General features: G+C 38.9%; 1 protein-coding gene across 4 annotated transcripts in view; it reads right to left on the bottom strand.

Moving 5' to 3' along the window:
* EDA (ectodysplasin A) overlaps positions 1 to 16,894 on the bottom strand; it is a 332,339-nt gene that overhangs the window by 101,300 nt on the left and 214,145 nt on the right. For all 4 annotated transcript variants that reach the window (XM_005657816.3, XM_005657817.3, XM_003360352.4 and 1 more), the window contains exon 2: positions 570 to 675. In XM_005657816.3, the coding sequence (XP_005657873.1) occupies positions 570 to 675 (106 nt within the window). The remainder of the gene's footprint in view (positions 1 to 569; positions 676 to 16,894) is intronic.

Here is a 16,894-nt window from a genome sequence, read left to right as displayed (position 1 = left end):
ATATCATTAATTTGTATCACAAACACCAAAATTTTGCTAGCTACTAGGCTAGATTCTGGGGCTATAAAAGAAAAATGAATCCCTCCCTCAAGGAATTTATAGATGAGTTCTAGAAGCTCTAGTTCATATATTAGCATGGTAGTTGATACTAACATTGACACAATTATTATTGGATTTAACACATCATGTAAGCACCACCATGGCACAACACACTGTCAATTCCAAGAACAGAAGGAATGGAATCTTCTTGATGGCCTTAGTAGATATAGCATGTCCCCAGGAGAGATAAGGTCTTTATGGAGGGTGATTGTGAGAGTATAAATACTACTATGGCTCTCAGACATACTGTGAAAGGAATGAAGGTATCTGGGGTTTGTGGAAAGATGATCCTTGTAGAGTTGGTTCTATGTCAGAAGAGTAGGTTGGGTAGGTTAGGCCGGAAAACCTTCTTCCATGACCTTGGGGATATGGGCAATATATGAAATGGTGAAGCACACTTAAGAAAGTAGTTCTCAGAAGGGTACTCTCATTAACTGATATGTGATAAAAGATCATAGAAGTAGACTTACCATCTGCTCCTTCACTGCTTTTGCTTCTTTTATTGCGGCGAACACGCCTACTTTCCTCTTCAGAGTATGACTTTTCTTCAGGGATGAAGTAATTCAGAAGGGCCAGCTGAAAAATAATAAGTTCATGAGTCAAAGGTTGACTCCAGTCAACATAAAAAACTTTTTCTGTAGACATCTATCATTGTCTTAAATTCAGTTTCTAAGACCTGAGCCCATCCTTCCTATCATTGTACAAATTATTTTATTTTTGATACTATTATTATTCCAATCATGTAGGCATGAACTTTTGGTTAATCTCTGAATTCCACTCTCTTCTGCCCCAAATATCTAATGAGTGATCCTTCAAATCCCATTTCTCCATATACTTCTGGGGTCCAGACAACCTAGTCATAGATTTCTAACTTCCCTTTCTGATGTCTTCCCAGAATGATTTCTAACTTCCCTTTCTGATTTCTAACCTCCCTTTCTGATGTCTTCCCAGAATGAGACTTGAGTTTGGTATTTTCCTCTTGGACTTCATTATTTTTCCACATTCCTATTTATGCTGAGCTTTTGAATTTTTCCCAGAATGCTGTGCATCCAATTATGATTGGATGGTACCATTTATGTCAATACGCTTCTGGGAGTTAGTCATGACAAAGTGGACAATTATTCTCTCCCTTTCTTATACTTCTACAGCACTTATGGTCTGTGAGATTCATTTTGGTACTTGGTCCTTCTACTGTCTTATGATGATCTCTCATAATAATACAAACAAGTTTCATATGTGAATGGGCCTGGTTTCACTAATGATAATCACAGCTTAAATATATACTTGCTGAATTGAATCATAATCTTCCCACATGAGTGCTTCTTTGTGGTTAAAAAAATGCTTGAGGTAAACAGCGGACAGAGCAGCAGGACTGAAAGTGATTCCAAATCCGACTCTGCCACTTATAGCTGTGTAACCTTGGGCAAGTTACTCAAGCTTTAATTTCCTCATCTATAAATAGGGATAATAATAGTACTTTGCTCATAAAGTAGTTGTTGGGTTTGCACAGTACTCAGCATGTAATATGCACTCAGTAAATGCTAGCTATTATTATCATTAAAATTAATATTAAAAATAGACTGGTTGGATAGTTTGGAGGTTAGAAAAGAAAAAAAAATGAATCTGCATTTTCATCCGAGTGTTGGTTCAAAAAATAAACAATTCCAGAATCGTCACATCTGCAACATCTCTGATTAATTGGGAAAAAAATAGGTAGCATTCAAGAAAGCCTTAACAGTCTACACAAACATTGTTCAAAATCCTGTGATTTACTGTTTACATAGAATAATTATACCCAACAGCTTTAATATATAACATTAGCATATTCCAGAATATATTCATGAATTAAAAACATAATCAATCAATAAATGTAATCTCCAACTGCTATAGGGTTGCACCTCAAAACATTTAGATCAAATCATATGAAACTGCCATCTTTGTAGGTCAAAAATGGTTGAATATCAGCAATTTTACATGGTTCAACTGAGCAACATTTCTGTCACTTGACCAGAATGTAAAATGCACTTTCCCATGGAATCAAAATAATAACATCTGGCCAGGTTTCCACATTAAGCCCATAGAAAGTTATTTAATCCACAATATACATAAACCATCATACTAGTAATAATGCAATCCCAAACTGCTATTGACAATAAAATCTCCATCATTTGCAATTCTAGAGGAACAAGTCATCATAGATAGAAGAGTCTTCTTGATAACTTTGCTGAAACTTCAGCTTTTTGGATAGGAATTAGTCTACAATATATGATTTTTTTTCTTTTTAGGGCTGCAATTGTGGCATATGTATGTTCCCAGGCTAGGGGTCAAACCAGAGCTGTACCTGCTGGCTGGCCTATACCACAGCCACAACAATGCAGGATCCAAGCCGTGTCTTCGATCTACACCACAGCTCATGGCAATGCCAGAGTCCTGACCCACTGAGGATCGAACCTGTATCCTCATGTATCCTAGTTGGGTTCGTTAACTGCTGACTCAAGAAGGGAACTCCTACAATGTATGATTTCACTCAGGGCTTACTGAATATGTAAAAGGATATTTGCCTATACATTAAATGGCCCCAGTCCACTATGGTTTTAAGGTGTTTTTTTTTTTTTAAGTTACAATTACATTACAGAGAAGCATAAAGTTCTCTGGGAGCAAGAGGAAAACAACCTAATACAGACTGGGAGTGGACACCGCATTTTGGAGGAGGTGTTAACTTCTGTAAGTTCTGAAGGAGGCCAAGGATCTAGTGATGAATGGGAAACTGAAAAGGAATCCCAGGTAAAGGGAACATTGTGTTTCAAGGTTTAGAGGAAAGAGAGAGAATAGCAGTTTTTGGAAATACAAGTGACAAAATAAGAGGAAGAAATGGTGAGGAATGAGACAAGAGACATTAAACAAAGGCCAGATCATGTTAAGAAATTAAAGTTTTATCCTGTAGCAGGGGGATCTTCAGAAGGATTTTTTTCCTTTGTAAATTTTGTGCCTTATGAAAATTTGAGCTATTATTTACATGCAATAAAATGCACATATTTTAAGCATACAAATGAATAGTTTTGAAAAATGTACATACCTTTGTAACCACCACCCAAATCAAGATATAGAATATTTCCATCACCCTAGAATTTTCCCTTGTGCCCTTTCCAGTCATTCCTTAGTGCCACCCCAACCCTAGGCGACCATTGTTCTGATTCTATCACCAGAGCCTAGTTTTCCCCATTCTACAACTTCACATAAATGGAATCACACAATACGATCATATGATTTGTGTGTTGTTTCTTTCCCTCAATATAATGTCTGAGAGACTCACCCATGTAGTTGTGGGTATTAGTAATTCAGTCCTTTTTCTTCCTGAGTAGTATTTTATTATATAGATACACTATAATTTTTTAATGCCTTTCCCTCTTATTTACAGTTTGGGGCTACAAAGAATAAAGCTGATATAAGCATTTATGTATGAGTCTTGGTGAGGACATATGCTTTCATTTTTCTTGAGTGAACACATAGAAGTGAAACCTCTGGGTTACATGGTAAGTATTTGTTGTAAGGAACTGCCAAACTATTTTCCAGTGACTGTACCATTTTGTACTCCCACTGGCAATGTATGAGTTTTCCAGTGCTCTGCATCATCACTACACTTGATATTGTCAATATGTTTAATTTTAACCATGCTTGTGAAGGAGTGTTTCATTGTGGTTGGCTTTTGAGTTCTTAAGCTTTTTTTTTTTTTTTTTTGTCTTTCTGTACTTTTAGGGTCACACCCGCGGCATATGGATGTTCCCAGGCTAGGGGTCGAATTGGAGCTGTAGCTGCTGGCCTACGCCAGAGCCACAGCAACACCAGATATGAGCCGAGTCTGCAACCTACACCACAGCTCACGGCAATGCTGGATCCTTAACCCACTGAGCAAGGCCAGGGCTCAAACCCAGAACCTCATGGTTCCTAGTTGGATTCGTTTCCGCTGTGCCACGACAGGAACTCCTAAGTTCTTAAACTTCTTTTTAGTGCTTTTGTTTGTCCCTTACCTTGTAACATGTTTTCCAGTCTCTTATAATGTGCTGCTTCTAATCTCCTATACGTTTGACATCTCATTAAAACTAATTAGAATCATGTACAAACAGAATAAATAAGCAATCAGGGTTTTTTTTTTTTTTTTGGCCACATCTACGGCATGTGGAAGTTCCCTGGGCCAGGGATCGAACCTGCACCACGGCAGTGACCAGAGCTGCTGAAGTGACAATGCCGGATCTTTAACCTGCTGCACCAGAAGGGAACTCTGGTCAGTCAATGTGTTTTTGAATGGCTTTTCCAATAAGTAAGATACATATTCTTGGTGGCTTAGTGGCCATTTGTTTACTGCTTATTCCCGGCTATGGCCTGGCTAGGTGAATCCATCAGATAACTGAGTTTTACGTGGGTATGTTAATACAGTATAATGCTATTTCTAGGGAAAAGGAATTCTTGAAACACAAATGTTGAAACACAAACATCACAACCACAATTCCAGAATCTTCTTTATACTCTTGGTATTCCCTCATGGGCTCAGCTCTGATGGGGATTCTGGCAGGGCTTCTAGCACCTTTTTGTGTCCTGGTGGCAGCAGTAGGAGAATGTGCTTACATATGAATTGTTCCAAAGGGTCTAACGGGATCTTCTGAGAACTCAGGTTCCCAGAGTAGGAGGGCTGAGGGAGAAACCAACTCCTGCAGACAGCAGAAACAACTCCAGCTTGCATGGGTACTAGGAATAGCTCAAAGTCCTTTAAGAGAGGATGTTGATGAGTATGGGACACTCATAAGTCAAGTATTCATTAGAAGGAGACTGCCTGTATATGAAAATGCTTTCAATAGAACATAGTTTCTATTTTCTCAATGAAAACAACACCAAACACTGCTTAAACTGAAAGAAGATCCCTATTCACTGTGCCCTTATTGAGTCTCAACTAGAGGTAGGAAGGAAAACTATCCTTTGTGTAGTGTAATGGTAAAGACACAAAGTGGCCGCTTGCACAAAAAGTCTGGAATTCTAGCTTGAGTTCTTCATTCATTAGCATGGCCTCCAGAGGCAAGTTGTAGAATATGAAGAAAACAGTCTTCTCTCTTCCAATATTGCTTTCCTATTGCACAAAGGAGGAGGCATTAGGAATGTTGGCCACAGCCAGGCATTTTGCTCAAGGGAAAAAAAATCTAATTCTTTACACTTTATTAACTGATTACGCCCTTGTTTCCTATGGTAGAATTACATGGTAAACAGCACCTGCAAATGACAGGGATCTCAGCTGGAAACAATTCGTTAATAGTGAGACGAGGGATACATCCATTATTGTGAGTAACTCTCCAGATATTGCTACAAACATTTTTTTCTAATATCTCAACCCACAAAATTATTGAGTAATCCCCCCACGTTTTACCATGACATAGAATAAATTTGATTCACTTTACATTCCATGGTAATGTATTTGATTGTGTTAGATGATTCATAGAAAATTACTCATAAGGTTCTTGAGGGTAGAGGCCACATTTTGTCCATATTTGTATCCCTATTGCTTGCATCTTCATAGGCCCCTGTTAAGGATTTATCTGTCAAAAGAATGACAGGACTATCAGTACTCCATTCCATTAAGCCGGGATTTTATTTCTCTCAAACTGGACCACATTTCTTAGGATCAACCATGGAGAGGTAGACTAAGGACACATTACACTGCTGTGAGTAATCAAGTCGAATGGATCTTAGGAGTGAGAGATTCTACACGGCAGTGGCTCTCAAACTTTAGTGTGCATCAGAATCACCAGGCATGAGTGTTAAAATGTAGAGTTCTGGGCCTTGGCATTAAAATGTAGAATTCTGGGCCTTCCTCTCCCCGAATTTAGATCAAGTAAGCTGAAGTGAGACATGAGAATCTGACTTTACAACTTGCTCACTATGGGATTTTGATGCAGGTAGTTCTTGAACCACATTTGCAGAAATGGCTATATTATTCATTCCTCAACTGGTTACTTATCTGGAGACTGAAAAAACTAAGTCCTCCTTTGCCACTGGTAAAACGGGGCTCTCACATAGATAGTGTTTTTCACCTTTTATCCTGTCATTCCTAGAGTTAATCTGTTTATAGAAATTGGTGCTTCATCTCTCCCATCAAGAGGCAGGTACCTACCAGGCTTTCTAAAATTGGCAAATCACCTAATTTTTAAAAAAGATTTCTCTTTCAATGTTTTGAATAAATCTATTTTTCTTATTGCAACAACTATCACCGCCCACCAGCAATCAGCTGGGACCTTCAAATCAAATCAAATCAAAACATTTATACCCTGGGATATTTAACAAAAATCTCCAAATGATTCCACCATAGCAACATGTGAGCATTCCAGTACCAATGAGTGAAGTTGGGTTGCCCAAACTAGTTTGATGAGTATGTCATGGTCATGGATATAAAATGAATATAGATGTTGGCATTGAATATACTTTCAATCTCCTAAGAACCCTTCACTCAACATGCCCTGATTTTCAACAAAAGGTCTGGAGAGGTCACTCAGGGCATTGTTGTATGCTGAACAAACACTTAATACTTACCACATGGAAGGCACTGAACCAGACACTATCTTTAACATACAGACAACACCCAAATAACCCTGAGTTGCTTTGTCGTGCAATGACAGCGCTACATAACAGGAGGTATTAAGGTATTAAAAGCAGTGTGAAAAGAAGGGAAGCACAGTATGTGCGGCTGCTGAATGGAGTGTGCCAGCTCCTGAGAGAGAGCACACAAGAACACCCAACACTGATGACAGACAGCAACCCGGGGGAGCTGCCATCAGAGGGGTCAGGGTAGAGGGGGCAGCAATCAGCCCAAATGCCAAAGGAAATTGGCACCTTGGCCATCTCTGGTGTGAGTGCTGGGGACACCCATCCCCTATTGTAAATATATCTAATGATGATTGAAATTATGTAGTAAACTAAACAAGGAAGCTAAGCAGGACATTTTTCACATAGAGCTAAAAGCAGTCACTGAACTCTGCTCTCTAGGCTGTTTGATTTAAAAAGCACAATGTAAAGTAGAAAGCAAAATAAAAAAGAACAGTGTCTTTATTTGAGGAGATTACCATAGTGTGTGGCATTGCAAGAAATTACACTGCAGATCAGTTCAATATCTGGCTTTTCTTCCTATTTTTGGGCTGTATAGATCATTTAACACATGAAATAATGGCTTATAGATCTTTAATATAATTTTTTCTCTCTCCCATTGGTAGTAGTAAGCTGCTCAAAGGCAGCTATATTTGTAGGTTGAGAACCTGTGTGGAATTGTACTCTGGATAAGGTGAAATCTGCTTCAGATACACATTAGGGAGAAAGATGAGTTATTTTAAACACACAACTACTAACGCAAAGGGGGAAAATGGACTCTACTCTGATGATCTTTTTTCTAGCTTCGGCCCCATTCCGAACAGCCAGAACAGAGCTGAAAAATAGACAATTACTAATTTGACTCTCATCAATGGACAATGCAAGTTGTGCTAGCTTTTGTATGACTTTGAAATTCATACCTGCCACAGATGGCAAACTACCTGATTGAACTGTTTTATTGCCACAGGTGGAGTTATGCTTAATGTGAAATGGCAAGAGAGGACCACCACTATTGAGATTCTGGAAGTCAGCTGGTCTATGAACATTAAAACAATGTTCATTGCTGACATGTGCAGAGATGCTATGATAGAAAGATACCCAAGCATCTTTGGTATGGTGAGCTTCATGGCATAGCCATACGTAGGGGTAGCCAAAGAAAGACTCTAAAGGAGGCAGTGAAGCATAGCTTCAAATAACATGACATAGTTGTGGGTTGCATAGTTGCTTGGGAAAACAGCAGCAGAGACCAGCTTGGAATGCAACAGTATGGAATTGGGAAACTTTTTGGGCAAAGACTCTTAGCTGACAACAAGTTGATAGAAATACAGACAGTGACAGGCTCTAAAAATAGCAGCTGCAGCCAGAAGTCAAAAAGCAGTGTGTATATATGTCATATAGAAAGGGCTTTTGGTTGAAGATTTAGTCTTTGCTCCCTACACGTGTGGGTGAAATCTGTAGTGACTTTTTTTTTTTTTGGTCTTTTGTCCTTTTAGGGCGGCACCCACGGCATATGGAGGTTCCCAGGCTAGGGGTCGAATTGGAGCTGTTGCCGCCGGCCTACGCCACAGCCACAACAACTCAGGATCTGAGCCGCGTCTGTGACCTACACCACAGCTCATGGCAATGCTGGATCCTTAACCCACTGAGCGAGGCCAGGGATCGAACCCGCAACCTCATGGTTCCTAGTTGGATTCATTAACCACTGCGCTACGACGGGAACTCCCAGTAGTGACATTTTGAATAAAAAGGGCAGCAAAATATACTGGATGTCACTGCCTTCCTTGGGTGAATCTGCTTATTTGATATAATTCCCCATACTTCTAATGTTTAGGAGTTCCCGTCGTGGCTCAGTGGTTAACGAATCCGACTAGGAACCATGAGGTTGCGGGTTCGGTCCCTGCCCTTGCTCAGTGGGTTAACGATCTGGCGTTGCCATGAGCTGTGGTGTAGGTTGCAGACGCGGCTCGGATCCCGCGTTGCTGTGGCTCTGGCGTAGGCCGGTGGCTACAGCTCCGATTCAACCCCTAGCCTGGGAACCTCCATATGCCGCGGGAGCGGCCCAAGAAATAGCAACAACAACAACAACAAAAGACAAAAAAAATAAAATAAAATAAAGTTTAAGTAAGGAGAAATATATACTTCCACTTGTAGTACTTAGAGACCACTGAAGGCTACTGCTATGTCAGTAGAATCAGTTTATACATTACCCTATAGAACTTATTATATAAGCACCAGGGTAAAACCATTTCAACCAACACTGAGCTCATGACTCAGAAAACATTAGCTTAAATATATCCTCTTAATTAACAGTTCTTAAGTGACTCTTGAAAATTTTATAATAATGTTGCAGTTTACCTTTACAAAGCTGGACTAGTGCAGGTTAGAGGAGCATTGTGACCAAAAGGAGATTGCTTGTACACGTTAAAATTAGAATTTTTCCCTTGGCCGAAATGTCACAATCATTAGCATTCTGTGAAATCCCTTCTGGTTCCCAGTGGAGACCTAAACCACATAAACTACCTCTAAGTCATGTTGCCCATAATATTCAAGATCAAGGATGGAGGAGTTCCCAGATGGCTCAGAGGGTTAAAGATCCTGCATTGTCATTGCTGTGGCGTGGGTTCCATCCCTGGCCCTGGAATTTCTGCATGCTGTGGGCACAACCAAAAGAACATAAAAAAGGATGGAGGAAGGGTAAAAGTGAGTTAGCAGGTAAAAGAGAGATGTAACAGGCTGAACTTGAGGGGGAGGGGAACAGGAGCAGAGGTAAGAAGCAAATTAAGAAACAGATGGCTATTGATTCTAAGAGGGCAAAAATGTTCTAAATATTACAACAAAATTAAGCAGTGAGAAGGATTTTAGGGAAAGATGAATCATATTCAGTTTAAGCTGATGCTGAAATATATTTTAGACAAAAGTTCAACTATTATAGCTAGGGCTCATAATGAAAGAAAGGCTAGAAACAATGATCCAAACATACCAATGGGGCTGGGTGGATAACAAGGATATGAACATAGACATGTGGCCAGTGGACCATTAATCCCAGACTGGCTCATGGGAATTTGAGTATAGAAAGTGAATTTCTTTTTTTTTTTCTTCCTCTTTACAGCCACACCTGCAGCATATGGAAGTTCCTGGGCCAGGGGTTGAATCGGAGCTGAAGCTACAGGCCTACACCATAGCCATAGCAACATTGGACCTGTAACCCACTGAGCAAGATCAGGGATCAAACCCGCATCCTCGCAGAGACAATATCAGGTCCTTAACCCACTGAGCCACAATAGGAACTCCTAAAATGTGAATCTTAAAGGGAAAGGTCAGGCAGGATAGGGTGTAACTACTATAAATTGAATTCAAAGGAGAGTCTAAGATACAAGCATCTTAGGAGCAGACTGGTCAACAGTGGTGATACAAGCAGCAGAGATTCAGCCTGCAATAAATGCCTGGGAAGCACAAACCTGAGGATTAGGGGAAAAAGGAAAAGGCCTGGGACCCAAGTCCAGAACTTTAAACATTGTAAAACTGCAATTACCAAGGGCAGAAAAGGACTGGTAATAAAACTGCAAGGCCAAGAAGACCATTGGACTGTGAGATTAGATAAGTCTAAAGCTGCGATGCTGTCCTTAGATAACGTGGCATTTTAGTGCCTCTTGTATCCAAGCGTGGCCAGGGCCTCCCTTGAAGTAAATACAAAACAACTGCTTATGTGACATAATGGTAGACCAATACTGCTTCAGGAGCTATAAAAGTGAGAGAAAAAAACAATTTTTAAAAATATGGCTGTTGATTAGAATTCAGCATTAGGTGTTTCTATGGAAATCTTTTCTCAGAGGAAAATTCCTGACTCTTGCCTATGACCATGACAATGAGTGAAGGAAGCCTCATGCTGCGTATTGTCTCGTAAATCTTTTCTACAGCATCTTAACAGAGCTGCCCACTCAAAAAAGAAATTAGGATAAAATATAAACAAATGAAATGAAGTATAGCAAAATACTCTATTCATTAAAGTTAATTTTAGGCATATCCATTGTTTGACTGTTACTTTAGGGACTGAAGGCATCATTCCATAGAGCATTGGAGAATGCAGTGCTGTCTACTAATCTCTTTCACAGAGCTTTAACTCCAATGAATCTTTTAATTTCTATTAATGGGTAAACAATATGGGTTTGTTCAATTTATAGCCAATTGCTCCTAATTACAAATACTACCCCCTCAACAGGCCATTAAAAATTTACAAACTTTAAAACTTGACAGCATATAGACATCTGGATCAAGGTGGCTGACTGACCAATTTTAGCTCCTCTCTTTCCTAACACCCCATTAAGCAAGTAAAAACAGATGTAATGAAGAGACTAAGAGAGGGAATCAGTAGTAAAGAGATTTCAATATGTTTCTGAAAGAAAGAAAGTGTATAGGATGCTGACTGATAAATGCCTAGAAAATGACAGAAGGGGCTTATACCTGGAGGATGCAGGTCTGCTCTGTAGGACCCCAGAGAAGTTCGAAATTTGGAAATGCCAAATAAGGGAGAAGGTGAGAAATTCATTGAAAGCCTGTGTGTTGAATAATTATCTCCTGCCCCTGTGTATAGATCACCTGGTATTCAGGCTTTTTTGTTTTGTTCTGTTTTTTGTCTTTTTAGGGCCACACCTGCAGCAGCATATGGAGGTTTCCGGGCTAGGGGGCGAATTGGAGCTGGAGCTGCTGGCCTACACCACAGCCACAGCAATGCCAGATCCGAGCCACGTCTGTGACCTACACCACAGCTCACAGCAACACCAGATCCTTAACCCACTGAGCAAGGCCAGGGGTTGAACCTGCATCCTCGTGGATACTAGTCAGATTCACTTCCGCTAGGCCACGATGGGAACTCCAGGCGTTTATTCTCAACTCCCCTGGTCCCCCACCCCAAACCATAAGATTCTTCTCTAAAGAGACTGTCATCTCAGACCAACTGAATTATCTAGTATGGGCATTAGTGCTTAGAGCACTGATGTTCCACATTCTGGAATTTAGAGGTCCTCTTTAGCAAAATGGCTTTGTGTATATGGGTGGGGCTTACAGGTTTCATATTTGGGGTATCCAGCCATTTTGGTCAACTTCTTAGACACATTATGACATTTCAGAACTTCAAAGATTAAAAGAAGATCCTGAGAGCTCCCAGAGACAAAAAACATTAACAGTTAAAGGAAGAAGAATTAGAATAAATTGGTCACCTCATCAGCAATACTGGGTGTTAGAGAAATGCCTTCAAAGTTCTTAGGAAAACTTATTTTGAACCTACAGTTTTATTTGTAGCCAACTGTAAATTGAGCTCAATAGTATTTTTAAAAAATGAAAACAAAAACAAAAACAAACAAACAAAAAAACCCACACACTTCTGAAGTTCCTGTTGTGGCTCAGCAAGTTACAAACCTGACTAGTATCCATGAGGATGTGAGTTTGATCCCTGGCCTTGCTCTGTGGTTTAAGGATCCTGCATTGCCGTGGCTGTGGTGTAGGTTGGCAGCTACAGCTTTGATTCAGCCCCTAGCCTGGGAACTTCCAAATGCCACAAGTGCAGCCCTAAAAAGCAAAAAATGAAAACAAAAACAAAAACAAACAAACAAACAAAAAACCCAAGGCCATTTCCAGATTGCAAAGATTCAAATTTCCCTTCTTACCCCTTTCCTAGGAAGTGCTTTAGGAATAGATTCCAGTAAAATGAGAGAGTAAAGAAAGAGATACACACTGGAGTCTGAAAACTGTGAACCTAAAGGTAGAGACTAATAAAAGTAAGTCCAAGGATGACAACTACACAATAGACCTAAGGAGCATTTGGCCCAAATGGAAGGAAGGAGGGCTCCAGGAGGGAAGAATCCAGATTTATTTTCTGGAGGAGGTAGGTGTTCAAGACTCTACACACCTTTAAGAAATTAGAGAAATTATGGATACTACAGACAGTATGAGAAAAATAAAGGCAATTAGAAAATCCAGAAAAAACAAAATGTCATATGGATTAAGAAATGTTAAGTTTCTCATAACTCTTGACACAAGAGAGAAAAATTTTAAATAGCCGCAATAGTATAAACACTGCATACTGATTTTCAACTTTCAAAAATAACCAATTACAAAAGCACAGGATAACTTAATTATAGAGATACTTAATTATAGATAAAAACAAAACATAAATGTTATGCCTCTTGGCAATGTGAAAAGTAAAAGAACAAATGACAAGAGTTAGTAGGTAGAAAAGACAAGAGATAAAGGGAAGAACTAATGGCCTCATCTTACAAATAAGAGTTAAGAGATACTGTCCACAGTTTATGGAACAAGAAATAAAGGTCTAAGTATACTTCTCTAACAAACAAACAGAGAGACTAAAAGGCACGTTAACTACATTGAGTAGAATAATTGAAGGAAAGACTCATTTATCACAGTAGAAAATTAAGAGATACAGTCTAAAATAGATAAATCAAGTAATAGCATTATATATGGAAGCTATCACCAGAAGAACTAAACAGAAAGTTAACAGAATTAAAGGTAATAATCTTAGAGGATTAGAACTGGGAGTAGGGAGGGTTGGAACAATTAAATGTTGCTTACATTATAAGCCTTTATGTACATAGTTCATATTTTTAAAAACCACATGCATGTACTACTTGGCTACTTCAAAACCAACCAGGAACTTTCAAACAGGAATCTTTTGCCACTACTAAACTCAAAACAGCCTCTGAGAATCCTCACCTGAAAAAGGGTGCTGGCAAGAGGCCATCTGAGCATAGCTTCCGTCTCTCTTATTCCAGCTCTCTTTCCCCCAACCTGTGCCCTAAAGCCTACGTCCTTTCTCTTAATGCAAACTATGGATTAAGTTACAACCAGTTTCATTCTCAACCATGAAGATTACTTTTAATAGTTTTATACGGATTCAATAAACTGCACATATTTAAGGGTACGACTTAAGTTCTGACATATGTATGTACATATGTACACCTGTGAAACCATCATCACAATCAAAAGAATGAAGATATCCATTACCCTTCTAAATCTTCCTCATACTTCTTCATATTCGCTTCCTACTCAGCCATGTCTCTGATGCCCTCTGCATTCCAAGGCAACCACTGATCTGACTTCTGTTACTACTGACTAGTTTTTTATTTTCTAGAACTTTATATAAACGGAATCATACAATATATATATTTTGGGGAGTCCAATCTCTTTCACTCAGCTTAATTATTTTGAGATGCATCCATGTTATAACATGTATTAGCAACCTTTTCTGTTTTATGGATACGTAGTATTCTACTGTATGGATGTAACAGAATTGTTTATTCATTCATCTGTTCACGGACATAGTGGATTGTTTCCAGTTTTTAGTTACTTCAAATAAAACTGTTATAGACATTGGTGTACACGGTACACGGTCGGTCGTTTTGTGGACATATGCTTTCCTTTCTTATAAGACATTGGAGTGGAACTGTTGGTTTTATAGTAACTATACATTATGAGAAACTGTCAAACTTTTCTGAAGTGGATGTGTCATTTTATATTCCCACCAAAAGTGTATAAAGAGTTGCAGTTTCTCATGTCCTCATCACTACTTGGTACAGTCAGTCTTTTTAAGTTCAGCTATTCTAATAGGTGTGTAGCACTCTCTCATTGTGGTTTTAATTTGCTTATCCCTGATGATCAATGAAGTTGGGCATATTTTCATATATCTTCTTTGAGGTATCTGTTCATATCTTTCACCCATTTAAAAATTGAGCTGTTGCTGTCATCTCAGACCAATTGAATTACCCACTAAGCCAGGCCAGGGATCAAACTCAAACCCACATCCTCATGGATACTAGTTGGGTTCTTAATCTGCTGAGCCACAATGGGAACTCAAGTCAAGGTTGGCTTTTTTTGTTTTGTTTTGTTTTGTTTAATACTGATGTCCAAAGGTTCCAGCATGATTTTTTATTAGAAAAACTATGCTTTCTCCATTGATTTGCTTTACACTTTTGTTAAAGATCAATTGACCATATATATGCAGGTCTATTTCTGGGCTCAGTATTCTATTCCTTAGTCTACCATTGTTACATTAAGAATGTTGTATTTTTGATTACTGTTGTTTTATAATAAGCTTTGAGATCAGGTAGTGCACCAAGTTTATTTTTATTCAAAGTTGTTTTGGGAGTTCCCTTTGTGGTCCAGCAGGTTCAGAATGCAACATAGTGTCCACGAGGATGCTGGTTCAATCCCTGGCTTCTCTCAGTGGTTAAGGATCCAGTGTTGCCACAAGCTGTGGTGTATGTCACAAATGTAGCTGGGATCTGGTGTTGTGGCTGTGATGTAGGCTTGTAGCTGAATTTCTGATTTGACTCCTAGACTGGGAACTTTCATAGGCTGCAAGTGAAGCTGTAAAAAAAAGTTGTTTTGGATATTCTAAATCTTTTGCCTTTACAGATCAATTTTAAAATGGGATTGTCGATTTCCACAAAAAAATTGGGGTAGATCAAGTTGGGGAAAACTGACATCTTAACATTATTTTATATATTTGATGACATTATGAAATATATATATTTAAAAATCTCAATTTCTTATTGTTTATTCTGGTATATGTGAATATAATTTATTTTTTAAAAAATTTATTTGGCCATGCCTGCAGCAGGCAGAAATTCCTGAGCCAGGAATTGAACCCACACTGCAGCAGTGACAATGCCAAATCCTTAAACACTAGGCCACCAGAGAATTCCTAAAATTGATTTTTAAATAGTGATTCTGTGTCCTGTGAACTTGTTATATTCACTCACTAGTTTCTAGTGGTTGCTTCAGATTCTGTATGAATTTCTACAAAGATAATCATATTGTCTGTATATAAAGACAGTTTTATTTTCTTTCAAAACTGGTTGCCTTTTATTTTTTTCTTTCCTTATTGCATTGCTTAGAACCTCTAACACAATGACTAGAAATGTGAGCAGACATTCTTATCTTGTTTAATCTAAAAAGGAAAGCATTCAGTCTTTTGCCATAAAGTATGATGTTAATTTTAGGATTTTTGAGGAATTTCCCTTCTACTCCTAGCTTGAGAGTTTTTATCATGAATTACTGCTGGATTTTGTTAACCATTTTTTTGCATTGATAGATATGATCATATGGTTTTCTTTCCTGAGCCTTTTGGAATGGTGAATCACATTTTCCCCCCATTAAAAAAAAAATTAAAGTGTAACTGACGCATAAGTTAAAAACAACCCATAGTAAATTACCTAGTTCTATATTCAGAAACCTCAACTAAAACATTAGGAGTGGAGCCCAAAATCTTGTTCAGGTGGGCAGACATTGACTAATGGACATTTTCCTGTCTGTCTGTCCTATTGTCCATCCACTCATCCATCCATCGATCCATCCCTTCCTCTATCCATCCACTGTTTGCTAGGCACTTGCTCTAGTTGAATAGTGTTCAAGGCACTGAGATATAAAGAACCTTGTAGACCTTGTTCTTCGAGGCTTATAATCTATTTAGTAAGGAGAAAAACAGCTAGCCACATTAATGGCATGAATTCCATAGTAAGGTCATAGAGGAAAGTCAATGAAATCACAGAAGAGGGAGTTATTCTGCTTGGGGTTGGGGTGCATGCCTTTTGAGCTGGCATTTGAAAAGTAAGATTTCTAGGCTGAAGTGAAAGGAGTAGGGCATTCCAGAGAAGTGGCTATAACTCAGAGCACTGCTTTAGAAGTTTCCCCACATTTCCAATGCCTTCCCCACTCATTTTAGAGGAATTTTGCATTCTATTACAATATATGTTTAAATGCAATGAAGAATTTTTCTATAACATAGAGTATGGTCCAGGAAGATGCACGTTGGACCTTGGCAGACCACTGCCAGTTTGTAAGGCAGAGCTCTGTGTGAAGGAGCTGAGGGTCACTGGTAAACAATCAGAACACAGGAGCAGCTTCTTTGGGGTAGTTGTCTAACCTCAGAATCATGTCAATCAAACATTAGGCATGCAATTAGAAATACTCTAGCTTCAAAATTTGTATGTTTGCCTAAGGACTTAAATTACCATTTGCTCACTCTCTGATTACACCAGCTCCATGATGTTCTACCTAGCACTGCCAAAACCCAGCGAGAATGCTTTTAATAGCCTTAAACAAGTTTTCAAATTTCTTTGGCAAATCAAGTCAGCTGTACGATATCTTGCTGGGGTCT

Source organism: Sus scrofa, chromosome X, assembly GCF_000003025.6.
Source record: "Sus scrofa isolate TJ Tabasco breed Duroc chromosome X, Sscrofa11.1, whole genome shotgun sequence".
Classification (NCBI taxonomy): domain Eukaryota; kingdom Metazoa; phylum Chordata; class Mammalia; order Artiodactyla; family Suidae; genus Sus; species Sus scrofa.
The sequence above is the reverse complement of the archived record's forward strand: the minus strand, read 5'-3'. Positions and strand labels throughout refer to the sequence as shown.